This window comes from Meleagris gallopavo, chromosome 5 (genome assembly GCF_000146605.3).
Source record: "Meleagris gallopavo isolate NT-WF06-2002-E0010 breed Aviagen turkey brand Nicholas breeding stock chromosome 5, Turkey_5.1, whole genome shotgun sequence".
Lineage (NCBI taxonomy): Eukaryota > Metazoa > Chordata > Aves > Galliformes > Phasianidae > Meleagris > Meleagris gallopavo.
Window position 1 is genome coordinate 24907965 of NC_015015.2, and position 23207 is coordinate 24931171.

Sequence of the window (23207 nt, forward strand, 5' to 3'; positions counted from 1 at the left end):
ATATATATATAACCCATCTACTTCCACTTTTCTCTTCAGGGAGGCAGACAGCCTGTTTCCAAATGCTACCCATATCTGCCTCCCTCCTTCTGAGAGCCGCTACGAGTGAGGAAAGGACTTCACACTTTTATACCTTCCTGACTCTGAGATCCCACTATATTAATGGCCAGAGGCACAAGTGAAGAGCTGCCCATTACTACCAGATACCAGTGGGAACCCATTTCATTTTCCATCAAAAGTGTTTCAGTAGCTGTAATGAACAAAGTATCTGAGCCAGGAGACATTACCAAAGAAGAAAGCTGAATCAGCATGACAGTTCAACCACTGTGCCCACAAAAGATGTATGTTTTGTACCAAAATAAATTTTGACCAGCATCCAAAACACTAATCTCCTGCTGCTGCAAATGGTGTTGGATAGTCTTCCCCAAATTCTTGGCAGCATTTCCTGAAACAGTAGATTTTGAGAAACTCTGACGAGCTGCCAGAGCACTAGTACAGATTACAAGGACTACAGTTGCCTTCAGCCTGCTGAAAACATACACACTTGAAGATGTGTTTGATGTACAGAAGTTTTCAGAAGCTGTCTACACATATCGACCATAAGATGGCTTGACAGCTGTCTGTATCCTATATTTGAAATGCTATGACAAACTCAGCCTGAATTATATTTTCAGAAGCATTCCTTCTTACCATCCTAACAGCCTCCATAACTAAAAATCACTCACAAAGGCCAAGACTGAAAAGTCTCTGAAGAAGATTTGTGGAGCTAGAAATCACTCCCTTAATTACTAAAGAAGGAGGGACAGAGCAACTGCATGCTTCCCAGTAAAGGAAAAGGGAGCACACTTCCTGCTTGCCTCCGCTCTTACACTCACGTACTTCATAGCACCAGAATAAACTTCAATCCCTTGATCTCAGAAAAAGAGTGTAATATACAGGTTAGAAGTTCAGAGTGAGGAAGCTCACCTGCAATGTTAGCAGAAAGCCAGCCACAAGCCTTCTCAGTAGCCAGATCCACTGCAATGTCTTCTGCACTGCTCAAAACCTTCGCAGGGAGGAGGTGATAGGAGGCTTACTACCACAACACTAACAGTCAGTGAAAAAATCAGAAGAAAAAAAAACTCCAGAGAGATACAGCTTAATATGGACATGCAACATTTAAATAGAACACCACCATTTCTAGACAAACCATTAACTCTGAACAACAGAACAAACCCCATTGACCCCATATAAAAATTATCAATTATTTGTGAACTTGATTTTAAAATCAGAAGCGTTATCCTTGCAAGATGTATGTGATTTACCTACCACTCTAGTCACAGCAGTTAGCTATTGGCTAGATTATCACTTTAGTGTGATATCCAGGCACAGCCTGACAGAGGTGACTTAGCTATCAGGTTCTACATCAGCACATCAGTAAATTCCATCGTCCTAAGCTATTAAGGGGTAAGCGAGGCAGCAAGAGAAAAAAAGACAATACAGACTCAGAGCCAAGGCCTAGAAGGAGTCTTGGTGAAAATACGTACTGCTGCAGATGTTTCTTCTGGCAATAAGACCCTTACCGCCTCAGGACCTTTCTTTTTGCAAAATCTGCAAGAAAATAACGTGTCTCTGTATTACAGAAAGTTCTTGGACAACAGTCAGATATTCATTACTGCAGGAATTTTCACATGTCCTCCTACAGTCTAAATCAGCTGGAAGACTGCAGAGAAATAAGCCAAGCCAACAGGACCAGATAGGAAAGAATTAAAAGCCCTCAAGCTGCAATACTCAGTTTTCCAAAGAAGGGAAATACAACAAATGCAGTAAATGCCAGTTTGGAGTTGGATGCAGAGGGACAAACAGCACCTTTATTCCTTCCTACAAATACGGCGTTATCTGGCTGGAGGCACAGCAGACAGTCGCCCTAAGAAGAGCAGAGGTCAGGGACTGTAATTACCAGAACCTGAGCAAGACAGGCCGAGCCAGATTAGAGTTACAGATTCCACAATAAGAAGAGAAGGAAAGGCACGGGTTTAAATAACTTCTCCTCCTTACTCTCTGCCTTTGATAAGTGCCTGGGCTCCTTCATCATACAGATGAGCGCACACCTCTTCAAGCAGCTTATCATGATTAGCATCCTCCTCCTTCACTTTATCCTGCAACATGACTTCAGCCCTTTGAACCAGCTCTGCTACCAGTGTCGCCCTGTGAAAACACAATATAAAACAATTCAGACATACTGAAAACAACAAAAGGAACAATGCACACTAACTGTCATCAGCTATTTCCCTCATTTCAGGATACCTCTCTCTCTCAGGCAGAAATGCAACTAGTTACTCTAATAAAACAGTATTAATCACACCATTTCTTTGTTGTTGGTGGTTTTTTTTTAAATATCAAAAAGGTAAGGAAAAAAGTAGCAAGTAGGGATATCAGAATAGTATTAACACTCCAGAGTCAAAAGTTTGAGTTTTAACAGAAATAAATGGTTACACGGTAACTTTTCTGGCACCAATACTTCTACAATCTCAATGAGTTGTGGTCAGAAATGCAGAGATGTCACCAGCAGCACTGTACAACCACTGCTCCTCACAGATTGATACTGCTTAATGTCTTTAAGTTGGACAACTGGACAGAGTAAGTCTTCAGCAAGTTTATGAAGGGCACATGAGGAGCCAGGGCTGCCTCTCAGAAGGACCCCGACAAGGTGAAGAAATGGTTTGACAGTGGGGCAGTGATTCTGTACTGGGTGTAAGGGCCAAGATCTATCAGCTAGGGACAACTCTCCAGACAAGGATCAAGCATTCCCAGCAGACAGGCTGTACCAAAGAAGAGTGGCTTCTCACTGGCCTCAGGTTACCAAGAGCACAGTCAAGCAAGTCAAGAGGAAGCTACCATTCTCTTCACTGCTGTAATGCTGCACTTGAGACTACTAACACAGCTGGGATGCTGGAGCACATGACTTACAAGGAGAGACTGGGGGAGCCTGGCTCATTAAGCTTAGAGCAGGTGAAGTAGGAGGAAAGGGTCATAGAGAACACAGAACAAGACTTCCAAGGAACATACAGCAAAAGTATTAAAGACAAGATACACAAGCTGCAACAAGGGAAATTCTGATAGAATATAAAGAAACATTTTTCACAAATATTGGTAAAATTATGCATTGAAACTGCTGAATCTCCGCTCTGGAGGCTTTCACACCTCAATTGGACAAGGTGCCAAGCAACCTGACCTAACTATAAATGGCCCTGCTTTGAGCGTGAATTTGGAAGATGATGCCCAACATCCAGTTCCTTCCAACCGACATTTTTCTATAATTAGCAAGAATGCTATGAAACAGATATTAAATCTCAAAACGCTACTCCATGTTCACATTCTAAGTGCTCCACAGTCACGCAGTCCTCCTCTTTACATCCCATCACAAATCCCCCTGTCAAGGAAATCTGATGTCACTGGACATAACGTCATAACCCAATACAGCCTTGGTGTTCAGCTGTACAGCATGCTCTGAGGGAAGTTTTCTTCCCCTCATTCCTCCTCCTCTGCACACACAACTTTAAAGGATCATCTCTTTGCCTCGTTAGTATTATGTTATTTCTTATATCGCAGAACAGATCACCAGCACTTACTTGATGTGCTTAACACAGTTTGATCCCACTCTCTCTGCCACAAACTCAACTGTTCTCCGCAAAGAGGGAGGCTGGTTGTGGAAGAAGGCCTGTTCCAGCTCTACCTGTTCAAAAGAAAAGCACTACAATTGAGTAGAGCACTCCACCCACACCCTCCTCTCCTCATCGCAGGAGCACACAGAACTGCCATACATAACTGTGCTACAGGTTAATTTGCCTGCACTTGAGTATTCTGCTCCAGCAATATCTGGTGCCTTTGTAAACTACCCATTCCTCATTTCCTCCTAACCACTTAACTCAAAGTTCACGTTCAGTGTTTATGAAGCTACAAAAGCAAACAATCAGTAAAGAGAAGAATGGGAAAGCTCTGACAGCAGCTGCTAATGTTAAGTCATCACATAGGGCTTATTTTTGGAAACAAAGAATCCTCTCCTAAATGCTTGGTAATTAATTCTGCATGCTCCTACACTCTACAAAAAGCATGGCTACAACCTAACTAAAAGCAGTTGGTGAGAGATGTGCCAACATTTTATGCTAAAGAAGATATAGTTATTCTAAGAATGCTTACTAAACTTCTCTAGATTTCAACATCCATGTGGTTTCCCAGCCACGTGATTTAACCAGAATAAGGAAGACTAAAGATACCCGACTGTCAGACACAACATCCCTTGCTGTCTAAGTGCATACTTTTCTTTCCCTAACACCGGGATATCACTGTGTATCCTACTGCCATGCAGGGAATTCCTCCTACTCTGCTTTCACTTGTGACTTCCAGATTACCTGCAGTTTCCGCTGTGTAATGGAAGTCTTTGGTGCCAAGGACTCTGCAGCTGTTGGAGTGATTTTCCTTATAAAGCCACCATTTTTTACTCCACTACCAGCCACAAAAGAGGCGAGTAGTTTCCGCAGCTCTCCTGTACAGAGAGACACGCAGAAGCAGTCATCATCCCATAAGCAAGGGCACAAACCAAAAACTCAGAGAAATTCACACTGATCAGTCCTGTTTCCAGAGCAAATTCTTTCAACTTCTGTGGAAGCTGAAGTTTCAGAAGAGCAGAAACAGAGAAGCATTTCACCTATCTAACTGGCAGGGCAGAGTAAAGCAGACTCCTAAGCTAAAGCAGGATCCCAGAAAGTTCCCTGGCATGTACAGATTTATTCAGAAAGATCAGAAGAAGCCATTTCTATGAAACCCTTTTTAGCACAGTAAGCAGAAATCATAACAAAATCTACAAAGACAACACGACAAGAAAGATTACAAAAGAAATACAACAGAGTCAGAAGAAAACCATGGTGGAAAAACCCAAAGAGCTCTTCAACCACTAGCTTTCATGATGCAGGAACACTAGGGTTATCACACAGTTTTCCTAGCAGCCAAGTCCCAAGAAGCAGAGAACCATCCCATCATCTGGCATTCTGTTCTGTACACATAAAGATTTCATCAATCATTCCAAGAAAAAGATGTCTAAGACAACAACCTGATAAAGCAGCAGGACTCAAAAGGATTCTTCCCCTCTGCCTAATAATAGAAACACGCCCAAAGTTCAAGATACTTCTCATAGTACAAATGTCTATACCTAGGATACAAAAGTTGTATACTTACTCATTATTGTGTTTCTTCTCAGTTTGTAAAGGACAAGCTCTCCTTTTCCTCTGCATTCAAGCTCTGTACAACTGCCCTGACTGGGCAGCCTCCCTCCCCTAGAGTCATCAAATAACTATTCTCAGTTGCAGGTGTTTCCAATACAGATTTTTAATCAAGGTTCACTTACACACAGCTGAGACCCAAAGCTGTGAGGAGGTGTAAGAAAGACAATTCAAGGACTCACAGGACTAAAGAATGCTAGGACAAAAAAGAAAAAAAAGAAAGAAAAAAAAAAAACTCACCAAGATAGGGGCAGCAGGTATAAAGTAACTGCTGATCCACCAAGGGCACAGAGTCCTAGCGAGAGAACAAAAGAAAAGCTGAAGCAACGCAGCAAGAAAGAAATCTTATACACGTGGTCACATACAGGTTTCAAAACTGCTATTCTGTGAAAACAACAGAAACAACTAGATTCCAAATTCACAGTATAATTATGTGCTTGCAGTCCAAGTGTATCTCAACCTTTTCTTCTGATTACTGTCAAAGCCCAACTAAATTTTGATAGTTAGAAAACCAGGACTGTTGCCACAGCTGCTTTTTGTAAAACAGGAGCCTAACAATGGAGGAGCATAAATGAGGAACACCTGCTGCATATTAAGCCTCCACAGGTGTCTTCATCAGGCTTGCTAGAACACCACACTATGGAGTAACACCACCTCAGTAAGACATAGTACAGGCAGAGGCACTGGAGGAAAAGCAAATTCTGATCCCATGGGCATAGGCAGCTGTGTAATGTACTCATTTGCAAAATATTCAGTTACCTCTGCATCTCATCTCTGCCACTAAAGAGATGATGCAAAACAGAGGTTTCTAATTTGGACAAGACTTACGTATGTCTTCAAAAACATACTGCTGATTTTTCACGGAATACCATCTATTCTCCTGCATGTCTGGGAGTTACCTAAAACATCACACATACTTCTCTGCTTGCTCAAATTATTTTTAGTTTACTCACTCTTTATCATGCAGCTGGTCAACAGGTGACACCAAAAATAGTAACTTTGCTTTGACAGACCTGTTGTACTATTTTTGTTGAGTTCACAATTACTATTAGTAACTTGAAGGAAGAACTGCAATTTAATCAGCTCACCTTGTACTGAGATAATCAGAGAACATATGATCTTCCCACATAACTTGGCATCTATTCTGTGAGCCATTATCACAGCAGAGATGCCCTTTGCCTGACAAAACCCTGAGTTCTGAACACATACAGTTGGCAATCCAGAATGCAATGCAAACGAGCACTCTCTGGACAAACCAGGAATGACATTGGCCTAGATAGTCTCACTCAGTGCAGCTGCACTGAAGCCAAATTCCTGACAAAATCTTAAATTCCTGAGGCCATGGCAGGTCCACCCTTATCCAAGGATTCAGAGGGCCTGCTACTGCACTAACTTACCAAAGCCTGAGCAGATGTCACAGTATCCATCACCAATCCCTCCTGCCTGACATCCGTGGCAAAAAACAATTCCTCAGGGACTGATGGAACCTGAAACAGAAGCCCCAGTCGGAACAGCCCAAATAACAGTCAACTTATACCATTTCTGAAAGAACACAGTAGTTTTTTAACCATTTAAAAATAAATAAATAAATAACAAGGATCCACTCTGCCATAAGGAGACTTCCTTGTAAAATTAAAGATTTAATTTAATCACTATTATGCGTGCCACCTTCCTTACCCTCCCCTATGGTATCTTTAACCTTTCCTGCAAATTCCTGCTAACAAATCACCTTACTTCCATCTGAAGACACAAAAGAATTTTAAAAGTTTATCACATGCCATCCTTTGATCCAACAAGAAAATCCCCATTCATTCAAGGATGCCAGTTAGCACCCTATGTTTGTGTCCCAAGTTCTAACACGAATTTGCCAATGTTTTTACAAGGATGTGGATTTAAGGACCAAGTGTGCTTCAGCAGCGATTAGAATTCATACTGGGAAAAAAAGTTACTTCACACAGTTTAACTACAGGACAACAGTTCTCTGTTAGAATACAGAGGTTTGTTTGAACCCCAAAGTAGCACAAAAAGAACCTAGTAATTTCAAGTGTTTTAATTCATTTCAGTATTGAGTGTTTATTGGGTTCTGTGGTCTGCCTTTTCTTTGGGGAAAATCTGTGTGCATGCAATAGACTACCTGAAAAAGCCAACCCAGAACTGCAAGGATCAGCAGTTTGTTCAGGAAACTCATCTCTTTGTCTTCAGAAAGGACCATTAGCCTGCCATGCATAAAAAGCAACAAGAGGCAGTGTTAGATTTCATTACTGCAATTTACTTTCAGGAAAAACATTCCAAACCACTCAGTTTCTGATCATACTATTTGTAATCATGTACACATTCCCTACTTGTTTGCCTACAGAATGGAGGGCAAATTCTACTCTTTTGCACATACACATTTGAATAATGTGCTGTTTTAACACTGGAGAAACCTAGAATGTGCCTCAAATTTTCCTCACGTATATCACAAAGAAAACTAGAGCATTAATTAGGCACTGCTCAACCTGCGGGTCTGAGGTTTAAATTCAAGGTTTAAAATTTGCAGCTGCAGATGTAGAATGGGTGAGTGAGAATTTAAAGAATGTTGTTTATTCAGTGAACATGAACTTACTGCATCTCTCTTTGTTTAAGATATGCTCCCTTTGCAGTGCTATCTAAGATACGAACGCTCATGATTTGCACGCAAAAAAGTACCTTTATAAGAATTCAAACTAGCACCAGCATGTATTCTCAAACAAAACCATGCACAGAAGTTTTTTAACTGATATATTTTCCCAGGCTCTTACCTGTATACCTGCAGCAAAAGACAAAATACCTTCTTATAGTAATCAAGGAAAGGAGCAACATGATCCACAAGGGAAAGAAACTCCACGATCCAAGGAATAGTGAGGACAGAACGCTGATTCCGAATGGATCGTCTCAGAAGCTTCAATATGTCCAGTACAGGCAAAGTCTTAATGAACAAAATAAGTTAAAGCAGCAGCTTGAAGTTATCTTTTAATAATTAAATATTTTTCTGTATCATTACTATTCTTTCTAAGATTTCTTCTGTACAAATAAAAGGTGACTTTTTTGGCTAATAAGAACATTTATCTGCACACCAGGAGAAGCAAAAATTATGCTATGCGGGACAGTAACCACAGGTCCCACTGGGACTTTCAAATACAAGGTTGTAACACTAAAAGCATGACTGGGTACAGATGGAGTCAAGGTTTAACCCCTGCCTTCTTGCATTCATTACATCACTCTGCTAGGAGGCGAGTGAAAAACTACCAAATCATTCCCTGTAGCTAGATTTTACACTATAAAGGCAAGTTTTACCTAGACTCATCAGAGTCTAGCAGCTCCAAATTAGCAAAAATAACAGCACCTCGTCCCTCAGCATCAATGCATTACTCCCTTTTTCTGTTACATAATTTTTTCTGTTTCCAGCTTCAGAATGTGTGATGGGGCACAGAATAGCGTAACACCTTCCCAGCAATCACTCCCTTGCTTTGAACAGGCACAACTGTTCATAATACCCTTACTGGATTAGGAAGTCTGCCTATCAAGCAATAGGCCACATTAGATTGAAGTGCTTGTTTCTTACTTGGTTCCTCAATGCTACTGCAGTGTCTTGCAGGTCTCTAGTTGGTTGTTCCACAGTGCGATATGGCAAGAATACAAGAAAGCCCAGGAACTTGGCAAGGAGTCTCAAGCTCAACAGTACCACAGTGAAACGCTTCTTTTCATCCTGCAACGAATAAAAGCAAACTGGGGAATGTCACTCTGAGCTGGCAAAGCCACTACCCACACTAAACTTCTACTCCCTTCATGTAAAAAGGGTCACAAAGCTTCATCAATGCTTTCCATAAATGTTTCCAAAATGCATATTTGTCACACATATTTTAAATTGGTTTTGCCTCTACTGCATCACTTACTATGAGAAGATATTGAGAGTTTTCTAGAACAAGAAGCTGCTCAGCCATATATTCATATTAACAACTTTGGAGACAACGAGAACTGACTTTTTGCTGCCTCCTTTGCACCACTACTCCTCTGCAAGTTTTCGTGCATCTTTGGCTGCTACTTTGCTAACAGTCTAAAAGCTATGATACTTGTGATAGGTGTAAGTGAGTAAAGGGACACCTGAACAGGCTTCACCACAAATTCACTGCATCTTTCTGCATGGAATAGCAACAATAAAGGAGCTATGGGAACTGAATACAACAACCAAACTCAGTTGTTTCAATGATGAAACAGATCTAACACAAGGTGCTAACAATATAAAAAGAGGCTCCTCCACAGGAGATCACTTTTCAAACTAGCACATCTCATCTCTTAAGACAGTTCTATGAGACATTCTGAAACATGAGTAAACGGGCAGGGCTTGGACGTTGTACAAATTACAGAGTTATGACAAAACATAAGAAAGAAACCCTTGTCCCATAAATTCACTGGTAGAAACTTAAAAAAACTTGCAACCAAAACAGTTCTTTCAGTACAGGTTCAGTTCAGGGAAACTCCAGCCAGATATATGTGCGAAATACAGCCTCACCTGTTCATCCATATCTGTTTCCCCGTCACTGTGCTCATGCTCCACCAGAGTAAGGCCATCTAGCTCAAGTATCTTCAGGCACAGGCTATCCACCAGGTGCTGATTGAACTGGTAACTTCAGCAAAAGATGATGATGAGTCAGATTGGGCTGCAAATAGCAGTACAACCTCAACTAACACGCCATAAAATTTAAAACTGATCTCTCAATTATATGAAGCATTAAATGACAAAGCAACTGACAGAAAACAAACCAAGTGATAAAACTAGTGCTGGCTGACTCCCTTTTCCACTCTTAAGCTCTTCAAAGCAACACTGTTTAATATGTCCCAGCAAAAGGATAATAATATGGATCTGTCTAAGCAGGAAATAAATGAACTTACATTCAAATCTGCCATATATGGTAACTCATCTATGCTCTGGACTGGGAAAAACTCATTCAAGAAAACCAAGAAACTGGCTTCCATCCTCTAACTCCTTCACTCCATATGCTACTGCACAAGAAATGTATAGCAAGGGCACCAGCCTGTCAAACATGTCTGCACTTCTTGGCACTGGGAAATGCAGGTAGCCTGTGGCAAGATTAACATCTTGGTTCAGTGATTACCATCCAGCGTAACATAGTGCAGAAATGCACTCCATGCCCCAAACAGAACCTGTTAATGTGCTCACTGGCCAAGGACATTAAGTGTGGTGATACACAGCTTCAGAATATTCCTGATAATGCACTACCTGGTTACACTATGCCCCAAGGCCTCTGAACCCCTGCTGCAACAACCACACAGTTTTCCCCACACATTCCATGCTTTGCCATGGAAATAGTAACCAGCTGACCTTCCTGCACTGAGGATGAAGTCCCTGAAGAACTGCTGGCACCCTGGGAATGAAGGGGGTGGGCAAGGTCCCCTGATGCTTTGAGGAACAACAAATCTTTCCTGCAACCTCTTCAGACGGCTCAGATTATCAGGACCCAACATATTAAGGACATCCTGGTCTGGGGTGTCTCCCCAGCTCACACCACCACCAATAGGATCTTTACACATCTTTAAGAGAGAGAAAAAAAACAAGAAAGTAGAAAACTCATAATCAAACATCGTTTCATTTTGTCTCTTCCCCTGTGCACTCTTCCTTTTTCGTGAGATTTTGTTTTAGAAGGAATTCAAGCATGGTCTTTTCAGCCAGCACACACAGAAAAATCTCTTTACCTCATGTCAAGACACACTACCCACCTTGGCCATAAATAACCTAGAGATTCTGAGAGATGGAAAACACACAACTAACTCAGGCACATCTAGCAGCCAACATCTGCATGTGGAGAAACTTCCATCACTTGCACAGTCTTCTCCTGACAGAACATTGATGCAAATTTAGATTGGACATGAGGAATTCAATAGTTCACATCTTTCATGTAACGTGAGTGGATTTTTTTGTGCCTAATCTGCTACCCAAAAGGAACCTATCAATAAGCCAGCCACTTACAGATGGAATACAGCAAGAATTTATACTCCGGTCAGGAGCATCCTTTCTTTTTTCATTCCTTCAGCAACTGATCAAAAAAATTCCTGCAAATACAGCAATACTATACCAAAAAGAGACTGTTTGGCTGTTACACAGAAGAACGTGAGACTCTCTAAAGGCAGCATAATAATGTTGCTAAGGAATGGAACTAGGAACCTCTTCATTTCATACACATCAAAACGTATTGTTATTATTTCTAAAAATTAATTATTCTAAAACTAGAATGTCAAGGGTAAGTAACCACAAAGAATAAGTTCTTACAACTCATGACATGCTCACCGTGCCTTACAACTGGATAAGGATCAGTCATCACCATAACTCATCACCGATTTGTAAATGCAAGAAATTCTCTTCCTGAAGAGTGGGCTCTCCCAAAAAAGAAAAAGTTTCAAAAGGAAAGTCTCAAATTTGCAAGACAGCTTATTTCTCAGGCTGAGGAAGGATCAAATAACTTTTGACATATTCATATTGACATATTCATAGAAAAAAAAAAAAGAACTGAGGAACTTACCTGGGTGAGCTGCTTCTGAAAGAGCCTGGCAAAATGGCTGTGGTTGCAGGTTGCAGACAGGTGAGCCATCATGGCCCTGTGAAGGAAAACCTCACAAAATGCTGACTAGATCTTTGTGGTACAAAAATAGTATTTTAACTTCAAATTACACCAAAATCACAAACTAACAGCTTTTAAGAAAGTGATCTTCAGTTTTCAAAGGCCATGGAAAAAAGGAGCCTCTTTGCAACCAGGTTGCAAGCCCCATTTGCTGATCATGGAAACAAAAATTCTCCCTGGATTTTTCCTTAGTGTCTGCAGAGCAAACACAGCTTAAGGGACAAAAAGACTCTTCTTTTCCTGCAATAATATCTTTATTTAAGAAGAAAAAGTATACATTCATCTCCCATTTCCTCCTGTGCAGTGAGCTGAGAGCTTACATAGATGCAAGTAAGAAAACAGCAGTAGTTCTGATGCCCAAAGGGGATGAACATTCCTCATTTAAACCTCAGCCTTGTTTTGCTCCATGTAACTTCAGTAGGCTGGTGGTTAAGATTAACACAGAAACCCACAAGGCAACTGCTTTCAAAAACACAATGGTTTCTTTATATACACATTATATTTTGATTACACAGTAAATAGATAAAACCATTTGCTTTCCATATGATGACAAACTAGTCTAGTTTTCAGAGCCAAGACACCAGAACCTGCTGAAATACTTATAAGAGATAAAAGTTTCTGTACATATAACACATACATTAAAAGGAATGGGGCACTGGAAACATGAACTATGCAGAAAAATGCATCAGACCACAACGTACTGGTTGTGAGAGTAACTCTTTCTGTGACTGGGAACAGGGTAAGAGTTACACCAAGACTCATCACATTAGGCCGCCACCACTTATACCTTGTTTCTTTAAGAGGATAGTTGAAAATTTTATATAGAATATAGAAGCAACTTTGCACAGATGCTACCTGCCAAGAAGCACAGAGCCCCTTACAGCTCAGACCATTAGAAAGAACATAGAAATTAGGATGCTGAGTCTGGTATGTTACACTAGTAATTTAGCTACACTAAAGCTAAATTTCAGTTCTAGATGGGGTTACAGAAGATCCTACCTGATCTTGCTGCCCAGAACTCTTTCAAAGTCCCAACCAGGTTTTTCATGGTTATCCTCCCATTCACGCAGCAGTTCATAAAAAATATCCCTGTGAACCAAGACATTTAAGGAATTTCTACTCTTCTACATCTGAAGTAGCAACAACTGAGCAGTCAATTGCTTCTAAACTACCCAGTGAGACTCTACCTTAGATTAAGTAATTCAAGCATCTACACATTCTGATACTCCTGCCCAAGCTCAGACAGAATGACCAAAGTACCCACTTATCAGACATACTGAAGATCGAGAAGTGGGAAAAAATAAGCCACACAAAATAATACCTATGAGGAGAAAAAAAGGACCAAGACAACTCGCCATTCTCCCCTCACTCTGTTGCTGCAAGCATGGAGGAAGGTGGCACAAAGAATACAAAGCATACCAGATATATATTCAGAAGCAATCTATATATATGGTGCCACAACATACTGGCATTTACCAGAAACCTCAAAAACTCCTGAAGAATTAGGCTACTCTTCACTAAAGACATGAAACATTTAGCTCCTGCAGTCAAGCTGGACAAAGACACTTCTTTTCTTAATTAGAGTGAAAATCTACAGTATGTAGCATAAATGGAACATTCTTGACATCTTTTGTTCACAACTATGGGCAGACAATATCTTGTGAGTCATACAGTAATGGTAAAAGAATCTTACCTTTGTTTCTTAAATATGTGAAATGCTCTGTCACTGGGAAAGTTAGAACGATTGTCGGTTTCTGGCTGGAAAGAAACAGATTGCACAGAGCATGGCAGCAGCAGAGACACCTGTTGAAAACATAAAAGCAACAATTAGGCAAACGCAAGTGTAATTTATCCAATAATCTGACACCCAGAATAAGCAGTGGAGAGAGGTGATGGTGAAAACAGGAATCACTAATTGAGTTGTTCAGACTCTACTCATGTTAGTCAGTAAACACCAAAGGCTGCAAAACCTACATTACACCACAGGCAGAATCACTCATTATGAATGCAAGCTTCTTATCTCTATAGGAAAGCAACTTCTTTTTCAACAGATTGCAATTAGTATTCATACAGTGTGGAAAGAATGATCTGCAAACAGTCAAAGCGTATCTTCAACACAAGGCTTCTGAGAATGCAGGAGGACAGAAGCCTCTGGACAATTTCTGTATTCCGTCTCCTATTTTAAAAGTATATGCCTTCAAGTAACAAAAAACCTTATCTATAACCTTAGCTAAACTGATCAGTTACTGATGTGCTCTAGTCTCAGGAAGCGCACTCTGCTTTCTTTAGCAAATGCAATGGGATGCACGAAACTAAACAGAAAATAGATGCATTCCTAGCATCAAACTTCAATTCCCTGACTCAGATGATCCGATCAGGAAACTCATTTTTTCCAGACTGCAAGCTTTGTTTACCTCAAAGAAGCCTGTAGATATAAAACAAATTCACTTCTCCCCAACTACATTATTTATTGCAACTAGCTGGCCATTTTTCTGGGATTAATGTTGATTAGATACAAATCTCAAAAGCAAAACTTGGCTCTGTTTAACCACTAGCTAAGGTCCACAGTATCAGGACAGCCAGCAGTGATTCACAACTAACATGAGATTATGCAATTCACTCAATGAGAAAAAAAAAAAACATACAAAAAACAACTTTCAGACACTTCCCAAAGATGACATGACAAAGAGACTCACAGTAGAAGGAACGAGAGTTAGCATTAAGGCCAACATAAATAAAGCTTCATCAGCACAGAGGTATAAGAGAGCATTCAGTCGAGGTCTGCCAATATTTACCTTGGCAGTGCTGCTTTCATATGCCTGCTTGAGCCTCTCATGCAGGGTGGGAGAAAAAGTTGCAATCCGTTCATTTTCAGCCAAGAACTTCAGTGTCCCCTTTTCTAAATGGGAAATAATTCTGCCAAGACAACATCCATAAAACCCACAGACATACAGACACAAACAACAACATGATCAGACCCAAAGAAATGTTTACATCATTCTTAAGAAGCTACCAAGTAAAGACTTCCAAGCCCCGAGTCACCCTGGATCAAATCTCACTGACATCTGCAGGGACATTTTTTCTTACTGCATTCATCTCATGACTTCCCATTTCTTGCATACAGAGGCCAGCACAAGGAAAATTCACAGCCATCCAAACTTAAGCCAAACTTAAGGGTATTTTGAGGGAAATTTAATCTCCATACCTGGAATTAGTAAAGCTCTAAGATCCAAGCACACTTGCATCATCTCACACATAAGCAGAGGAAATAAAAAAAAAAAAAACATCTCAACTCACTCATATTGATAATCCAAGACCTGAACAGCGAAGTAAACGCAATTGTGCACACTTCGGAAGTGCTGCCTCCCTGATACATCTAATGGGAAAAAAAGAAACGTGACAACAACACCTATCACAATTTATAAGCTAAGCAATCAATAATATGCTCTGGAGGAAAGAAGGAACTGCCATATCCAAAGAATTAAATGATCTTCCAGATCGGTACCCAATTTCCAGAAGTTCCTATTCCCTGGCACCTGATAAATCCCCATCTTTCTGATACTAACAGCAACTAAATTGTTTGATGCTTTATGGGAAAGAAAATATTCCTTCTCAGCTTTTTGGCCAACAGTAAGCAGAGCCAAACAACAAGCAGACCAACTGCAAGCACTGATCAGCTGCTGCTGCTGATGATCACGTTGTGTTCCTAAGCTCAGCCCTCAGAAACACTGAGAAGCAAAACAAAGGTTAAACAAATAAAGTGTTCTGAAGTTTTCATCTTAAAGCCACTCTCTGCTTTTCATACCTATATCAAACTACTGATTGTATCAAGAGTAAGTATGAATTTGCCAAAAAATCAAACGTAACAATTATTTATTTATATTAACAGCCCTATGTGCCCACATCTGTGACCCAACATTTAATTTAAGAAACACGTGGCAAGCAACAACACTTGTGAGTTGTAAGAAAAAACAGAGGAGAGACTAACATATCTGTCCTTCTCTCTGAAAGTTTGTTTCAGCAAGGTGCTGTAGGTACTCACACTACAGCAGAAAAGTAGATTCAAACACGATCTAGCAACCCTGATCTATCATGTAGAAGTAATACCTCCCATAGACACATGATTTTTATCAGCATCTCAGATGAGTCCCACTGTTTTTTACGGCATTGGATACTACCTGTTCAGGCTATGGGCAACTTACCAACATCACATTATCATCATTCACAGGAAGGACATTCTTTCCACTCAATTCTACTGCTTACCTTTACTTCCTTCATTGACTTCAAGGTCACTCTCTTCTTCCTCTGAAGCAGAAGTTCCTTTAGATGTTAACAGTTGCAGAACAAAAAAACCTCCAGGAAAATATTTGGCACCAGGTTTTCTGGAAGAGAAGAAATGTGATACTAGAGATGAATATTTTAATCTGTTTTAATCTGTTTTAATGAATGAAGGTAAAAAGACAGACAACTGTTCTAAGGCAAAGTCTGTAAAAAACTCCCTCCCCACACACACAGCCACAGCATATATCAACAAGGAAAGATGTGTGAGGGAAGGGTCTGGCTGCTCAAATAATGACCTCATCAGATAGGACCACACAACTGCAGCCTCCTACAGGTCAGAGTAGTGCACCACGTTCATCTACTTCCCTAAATTTTTATATAAAATCTATTTATTTTAATAACTGAGTTTATTTTAATAAGCTGGCATAGCTTATTCTTTTAGGAGTTAATTTTACACGGCAACCACGCTAGAATTTCTACTTGTTATCTGCCTTCTCCTCACAGTGCACATGCGAGCTCAAAGCTCACAGAAGGGTCAGTCTCACATCTCAGTCTTCACCTGCTATACACGATGAGTAGAGCTGTGCCAGACACTCCAACTGTTTCTTGCAGGAAACCTTTGCAGGATCTGCGCAGGTCACCAGATGGCTTTCAGCAGGAAGGCTAGCACTGCGAGTGTAAGTGGGCTTAGTAGGAGTCCCAGGATCGGGAGATATCCCTGCAGGAGAAGATGTCTGGTGCAGCAACTTGCATCTGAAATTCAAGAGCAGCAAAAAACTGTGTGGCTTAAATGGCACACAGCAACCGTGTGACCAGAAGAGAGACCTTTCCCTTCCAGCACAGCATGAAGGAAGTCCTGCAGTAACTAACCACATCATTTATACTGTCTAATCCAGCTTTTAGCATGGCAGTGCTAAAGAAACACATTCAAATTCCTACTCTGATGATGCAGCCTGTCACTTTGGCTGCTTACGTTGCCTCTTTTCATCTAAATTGGTATTTGTTAAAAATACTGAACCTGTCCTCCAAAAAATAATATTGTCCATGTAATTTCTGACAGCTAGACACTGCAAAGTCTGTGAAAATAAGGTTCAGCTCCAGACTCCTAGCTATATTTACAAGTAAATAATGCCCTGAGAAGAATCAATATGAGTACGTGCAAAGGCAATGCAACAACTGATGAAATCCCGTATCGACAAGTTGAGCAACAGAAGAGACAAACTACTTACTTAAATTGCTGGATTCTGAATCAATAACAATTACTCAGTTAAATACAAAGGTATTGCTTAAAAAAAAGCCTGAGGTCACCCAAAATGCAGGAACATACATAAGACACATGAGAAGCAAGAGAAAAGCCATTAACAGCAATATGAAATGACCATTTAACATCCCAGTGAAACATCCACACCGTGAACATTACATCCACTTATGTCCAAATTGTCTCAAGAGTAAAATCTTTAAAAGTGGCTTGGAAGGCTATGGGGAAGACACAAACATTTTTCATCACAGCCAAGAACTTCTTTGCTGGCCTAACCTTGAACTGCAGCAATGAAATTCAAATCAGTCCCAAAACGGAAGCAGAAAGGTTATTTACTAACATCTGTCTTGCAATGAACATAAGCACTTGATCAATTACAACTGAAGAAAACTACTTCATGCGAAGCACTTCTTAAACTGACCACAGTAAGCCTCCAAAAACACAGTTACACTCAGCTTCATTTCTACCTTAGTGTTGTCATTTATCTCAGCATGAATTTCTCCCTTTGAGCCACTGCTCAAAAAAGAAACCCAGTTGGCTGCAGGCTGTCTTAGCTTTACTGCTCACTTCCCACCACTGCTGAGGACACAGCAGCAGCTCCTAGCCCCAAGCACTAACCATTCTGTTGAAAGCACGATGGGTTAGATGAGATCACCTCATGGGTCCAATCCAGCCCACGTATTGGGGGCTATTTCACCTACTTTAGTTTATACAGATTACCGGAACACTGCAGGTGGAATTCAGACTGGAATACGTGCTCCACCAAAGAGCACAAAGGTAGGTCTGAATCCTGACCAGTTCTGGTACAGGCCCTGTACAAAAAGGAATTTGTGAGAACCTAGTGGGTCTGTTCCAGCCTATTCTGGTCCCACTGGAGTGAACTGCAAGTCTGCCAAGGATAGAATTCCACTCATGTCCCAAGGAGTTTCCCCAAGAACAAAAGCTACGAAGAACACTAGCTACAAAGAACGCTAGTAGTTGCATCAGCAATTATATTTTACCATGCTTTGCTTTTTTTTCCAGAGCACCAACCATCATAAACTAACAGTGATATCATTTTACAGATGGAGGAAAGTCACTCAGTATCCGAGCAGCAGACAAAATTAGAAGCTGGAATTCACCTCATCACCCAGTACGCATAATTTTAGTCAGATATTTGTGGTAGTAACTTTAAAACTTCTTAAAATTGAATTTCCTGCTACCCATGTCCCGTTTCTCTGATCACAAGCCTGTGTTAGTTTGTCTAAATTCCATTAACATTTTCCCCTCATTTGCACTGTTAATTCATTTTTTTCAAACTCAACAATACCTTCTGTGACAGATGAAGTCTTCAGACACAGCCTAATTACATGCACTCAAAACAATGCATTTCTACAACCTAAGAAAAGCTGGACAGTAGACAAGCACACGTGCAAACCCATGAAAAGGCAATGGTAACAAAGCAGTAAAGATTCCTGAAGATAAAATGAGGGTTGCCATTCCAGAGTTAGTACACCTTTAAAATGACAAGCATGAACTAAGTGCACTAATATACTGGTCTGACAGCAGTCACGCTTGGTTTTAGACAATTTAAAGTTTAAGATTATCAGCATCTGTTTTAGACACTCTTCTGCTCATTCCCACTCTCCTATCAATACCATCTTCCGTCAGGAGAAGTAAGAATCAATATAAGCCCTTGAACACCCTGTTCAGACTGTACCGTTCTTTCTTCAGCATCTCCCTCTCCTCTTGAAGGCTGCTGCTTATCACAGAAGTCGGGCTTCCTTCTTGTACAGTGGTAAAGGCCTCAGAGCTTGACCCAGCTGAAAATCGAGCAGCTGGAGACTGGCTGACAGGCGTTGAAGTGAAGCACATCTTTGGCTTTGAAAGAGGGCGTTCAGCACTCACAGGAGTTGGGTTGATTCGCCTTGATGGCTTGCTTTTGCTGAAAGAGTGAGAAGGGATTTCGTTGAAATCACCAAAACAACAGAAGAAATTCAACCTCAAGACTGATACGCATTAAACTCTTCCAAAAGTACCTAATGCTAAAATAAAACAGTTATCAAGCCAGCACTGTGAACTTCTAAACTTTATCTGTAGATACTGTCAGTACTCAAGGAGCTATGGATGGCAAAAAACGGCCTGCTGCCCCTTGCTGCCGACATATGTAATTATTAACAGTGCACAGAACAGTGACAAAGACTGCCAAGCAGCTCCTCCAAACAACTCTGGTTTAGAAGGACAGCAGATGAATTATTTTCACATGAAACCAATTCACCAGCAGTTTCTAACACAACCAGAAATAAACAAGCTACCACTACATGCCAGTAATGTGTTATCCTTAAAGTTTAGGGGAACCCATTCTTCCCGCATAAGCTACCTAGACTGGACTGGACCTTCAGGAAGAGGCTCTGTAATGCAGAGGCACTCCCAGTCAGATACAGAGACTATCAATTTTCTGCTGGAAATTTAATTGTCCAATTAGAAAGTGACCCCTTCAGAGGCCAGTGTCTGGCTTACAGAGCAAACAGCCTGACATGAAAGCATTATACTTACTAATAAAAGTTTTAAAGAGTGAAAAAAATCAAAGAGATCACAAGACAAACAGTTGCCCCAAAGCGAAGGTAGTCTCAGCAGGGAGAGAAGGGCCTGCTGAAGATCAAAGTGAATATGAGAATTAGCCATCTATTTGTCCACAACCACATGACACAAATGAAGCTGTGCATTGATGTTCATTACCAGAATTCACGAAATATCAACCCAAAAGCTTTTTTCCTTGCATCAGTAAAGCTAAAGAGCCTTCCAGGGCTGCACTTGATCAGCAATTGCTATCGTGTCAAACAAGAAACACAAAGAGCTTGGATAATGCTGACTTATTAGAACACAGAAAGACAAAGATGCGTTCAGCTTTACGGCAGCTGGCCTGTGCACCATCAAGCTGTGGGCACAACACAAGTGAGAGACTGAAGGGGCACCGAGGTGAGCACACAGGGCCAGAAGTTGACTGCCTGTGACAGCAATATTTCCCTCTGCGGCAGCAGTTACAAGGCTGTTCTGGCCAAGGAGAACAAGAAATCAGCCTCAGGGTATTGTTCATGACAGTATACGGAGGTGCACAACAGAATGGAACAGCAACCTGCAGGACAATCCAAATGAGACAGCGAGGCGGACACACTCTTACTTTGTCCAGCCAGAGGCAGTACCCATGGGTGGGAACTCCTCTAGGTTGTTAAGATTCAGCTGGCTGGGAGGGGATCTAGCAGCAACAAGAGGCACTTCACTCCGTCTCCTTCTCCCTCCACTCCATGATGCACTTTCATTCTTTCCATCTTCCTCTTCGGCCAAGGAACGCCCCAGATCCCGAGCAACCTGCCGGCCAGAGGCACTGACAGAGCTGCTGCCCTTCCTCCTGCCCCGCCTTGCCGGCAAGGCCTCTGGTGCAGCAGCAAGAAAGCTCCCCAGGTTGGCCTTCTGAGCCGAGCGCTTCTCACTGTGGGTGAGCACAGGGCTGTACCCAAAGCTCGGGCTGCTACTGGACACCACGCTGGGGAAGTCACTGCAAGGGCTCGACAGGTTCGACCCAGAATAGGAAGAGGAACCGCTGGACGCAGCAGCGGGAGAAAAGCTGGTGTCTGTGGTGCAGGAGGTCACTGAAGTCCTTTGGGAAAAGAGTTGCACTCGGCTGCTAGTCGCGTGGCCTGCTCTCCTTTCTGGTCCTGTCCTTTGGCTCCTGTGGGCCTTGGAATTGGGAGTTTTAGCAGGAGTGGAGGGTCCATTAGTCAGTATCTGGCTGGTCTGCTCCCTTAAAAAATTCAGCAGAAAAGGCACAAAGTCTTTCTGAAGCAAACTGAACGATACCAGCTTGTCATGGATGTGATTCTCCTACAAAAGAGGACAAAGCATTAATATAAAGTTGCTTCCTCATTCTTTCTTTTAACTGGTCTAGACTCATTTAGTACTGCAATACACAATAAAAAACGTGATATGCCAAAGTAGGCCAATACAATTCAAATGACCTTAGCGCAAGTCATAAGCCTGAAAGCCAGCTTAGCCAGCCTCCACACAGTCATTTTTGGCAGGAGATTCCCAATGGAGTCACTCACTTTGGCCCTCCAGCTGGGAACTAGCAGAGCTGTCCCCTGGAAACAGCAGTGATACTTACTGGAGCTGCAGCCAGCAAGAGCCTGGAGCAACCGGCACCTCTGCGTCCAATGTTTCAAAGTAGGGCATGGATACTCAAGCAACTAATTCTAACATGAAAAACAAAAGCCTACAACTTCTCCGTTCCCTGCTTATCCACAAATGCCACCTACATCCACAGAGGGGTGCTGTGAGAACAAATGTTTAAGTACTTGGAGTCCTGCGGTGCCAAATATCAGATTATTTCAATTACATATTTCTTCTCACTTGAGACCCCCCAGAGTGCTAACAGAGACTGCACAACTTCAACATGCATGACATTTGTAAGTAACAAAACCTTAAAAAAAAAAAAAAAACACTAATAGAATCAACATGTTATAAACCTAAACAGATGGCTGTCTTCCCAGGGTAACATTAGACAAAAAGACCTCATATCCCATACATAGCTCAAAGTCTTGTACACTAAGAAAAGTGTCTTTTGTTCCTAACAATGCACACATTCCCACTTCCTCTCCATTGTACTCTGTGCCATCTCAACAACAGTAGAAGCAGTGCTCACAGGCAGCAACTTCTCCCTTAGTAACATGAAAATAATTGCACGCAAATTCTGTTTCATTTCTATTCATATCTCCACTCTAAGAAAGAAGAGCAAACACTGTTCTGGAAGTACTTTTCACAAAAGAAGGCAGTGAGAGCAGGGCCATGATCTCATTCATCCCATCCTTGACACCAGTGCTGAAACTCTTCCTCGAAAGCATGACAGCACAGCAGCTCCCTAGTGAAGCCTGAAGCTGGCACAGCCTTGGTACAGAGCGGACTTATCCCCTGGGCAGACCAGGGCCAGCACAAAAAACCCACTGGGTGCCAGCAGTGCAGAATTGCCCCACGAAAGCCAGGGCAAGATGTACTCTACCATTCCTTGGTTGCCCATCTATGTTTAGAGACAGCTTACAGTCTGCACACATGGCCAGTCAGCTCCTCAAACTTTTCTGAGCACAGCATGCCTTTACTCCTCCCTCACTGTGTGTTAAAAGAGGTTCATAGCCCTGCTGTAGGATGAGGGTGTGCCAGAGCTCCCTGCCTCTCACTAGCCTCCTCACCCCACACACCACCCACAGCCCTTGGCAAGGCAAACCCCCCTGCTAGCCAGCCCAAACCCTCCAGTTCTGAGTGGTCAGCGCCACCAATTGCATGGCACCTGCAGGCCCACATCTGCAGCCCACAGGTTAAGAAGGGCTGGACACCTGGAACACTGCTCCCTCCTTCCCACACAAGGTTGGGGTGATAGCAGTAAGCTCTGATCTTAATTAAAGGCATTCTAAGGAGCTCGGGCTGAAAATGCTTCACGTACAGACCTTGTCTCCACAGTATCACTTCAGTATAAGCGCTCCTGTCAATCTGTGGTTACAAAGGCTTCTACAATCACAGGAACACCAACGCTCGGCCCACAGCGCGTTACAAAGCTCCGTGCGCTCGGATGTAGCGGATCTCCACGCTCAGACTAGCAACAGGTCGGGAGACACCACAGCGTGCGCACAGGGCCACGAGCAGCTCCCGACGCGCAGCGGGACGCTGCACAAGCCCCGCTCCCACCAGTGAGGCGGCGGGAAGCGCAGCCCCCCGCGTCACCGCGCC

General features: G+C 42.0%; 1 protein-coding gene across 1 annotated transcript in view; it reads right to left on the reverse strand.

Annotated features, from left to right (window-relative positions):
• The window catches only part of CDAN1 (codanin 1), a 47012-nt gene extending 25350 nt beyond the window's left edge, over nucleotides 1–21662 (reverse strand). Inside the window, 23 exon segments of the mRNA XM_031553600.1 lie at nucleotides 882–1045; nucleotides 1527–1590; nucleotides 2038–2187; nucleotides 3612–3715; nucleotides 4392–4525; nucleotides 5499–5553; nucleotides 6656–6745; nucleotides 7393–7474; nucleotides 8039–8205; nucleotides 8842–8985; nucleotides 9790–9904; nucleotides 10621–10829; nucleotides 11816–11891; nucleotides 12914–13003; nucleotides 13608–13717; nucleotides 14710–14830; nucleotides 15212–15290; nucleotides 16178–16267; nucleotides 16270–16296; nucleotides 16755–16948; nucleotides 19153–19377; nucleotides 20614–21314; nucleotides 21633–21662. Coding sequence (XP_031409460.1) covers nucleotides 882–1045; nucleotides 1527–1590; nucleotides 2038–2187; nucleotides 3612–3715; nucleotides 4392–4525; nucleotides 5499–5553; nucleotides 6656–6745; nucleotides 7393–7474; nucleotides 8039–8205; nucleotides 8842–8985; nucleotides 9790–9904; nucleotides 10621–10829; nucleotides 11816–11891; nucleotides 12914–13003; nucleotides 13608–13717; nucleotides 14710–14830; nucleotides 15212–15290; nucleotides 16178–16267; nucleotides 16270–16296; nucleotides 16755–16948; nucleotides 19153–19377; nucleotides 20614–21314; nucleotides 21633–21662 — 3221 coding nt within the window.
• Nucleotides 21663–23207: the final 1545 nt, after the last annotated feature.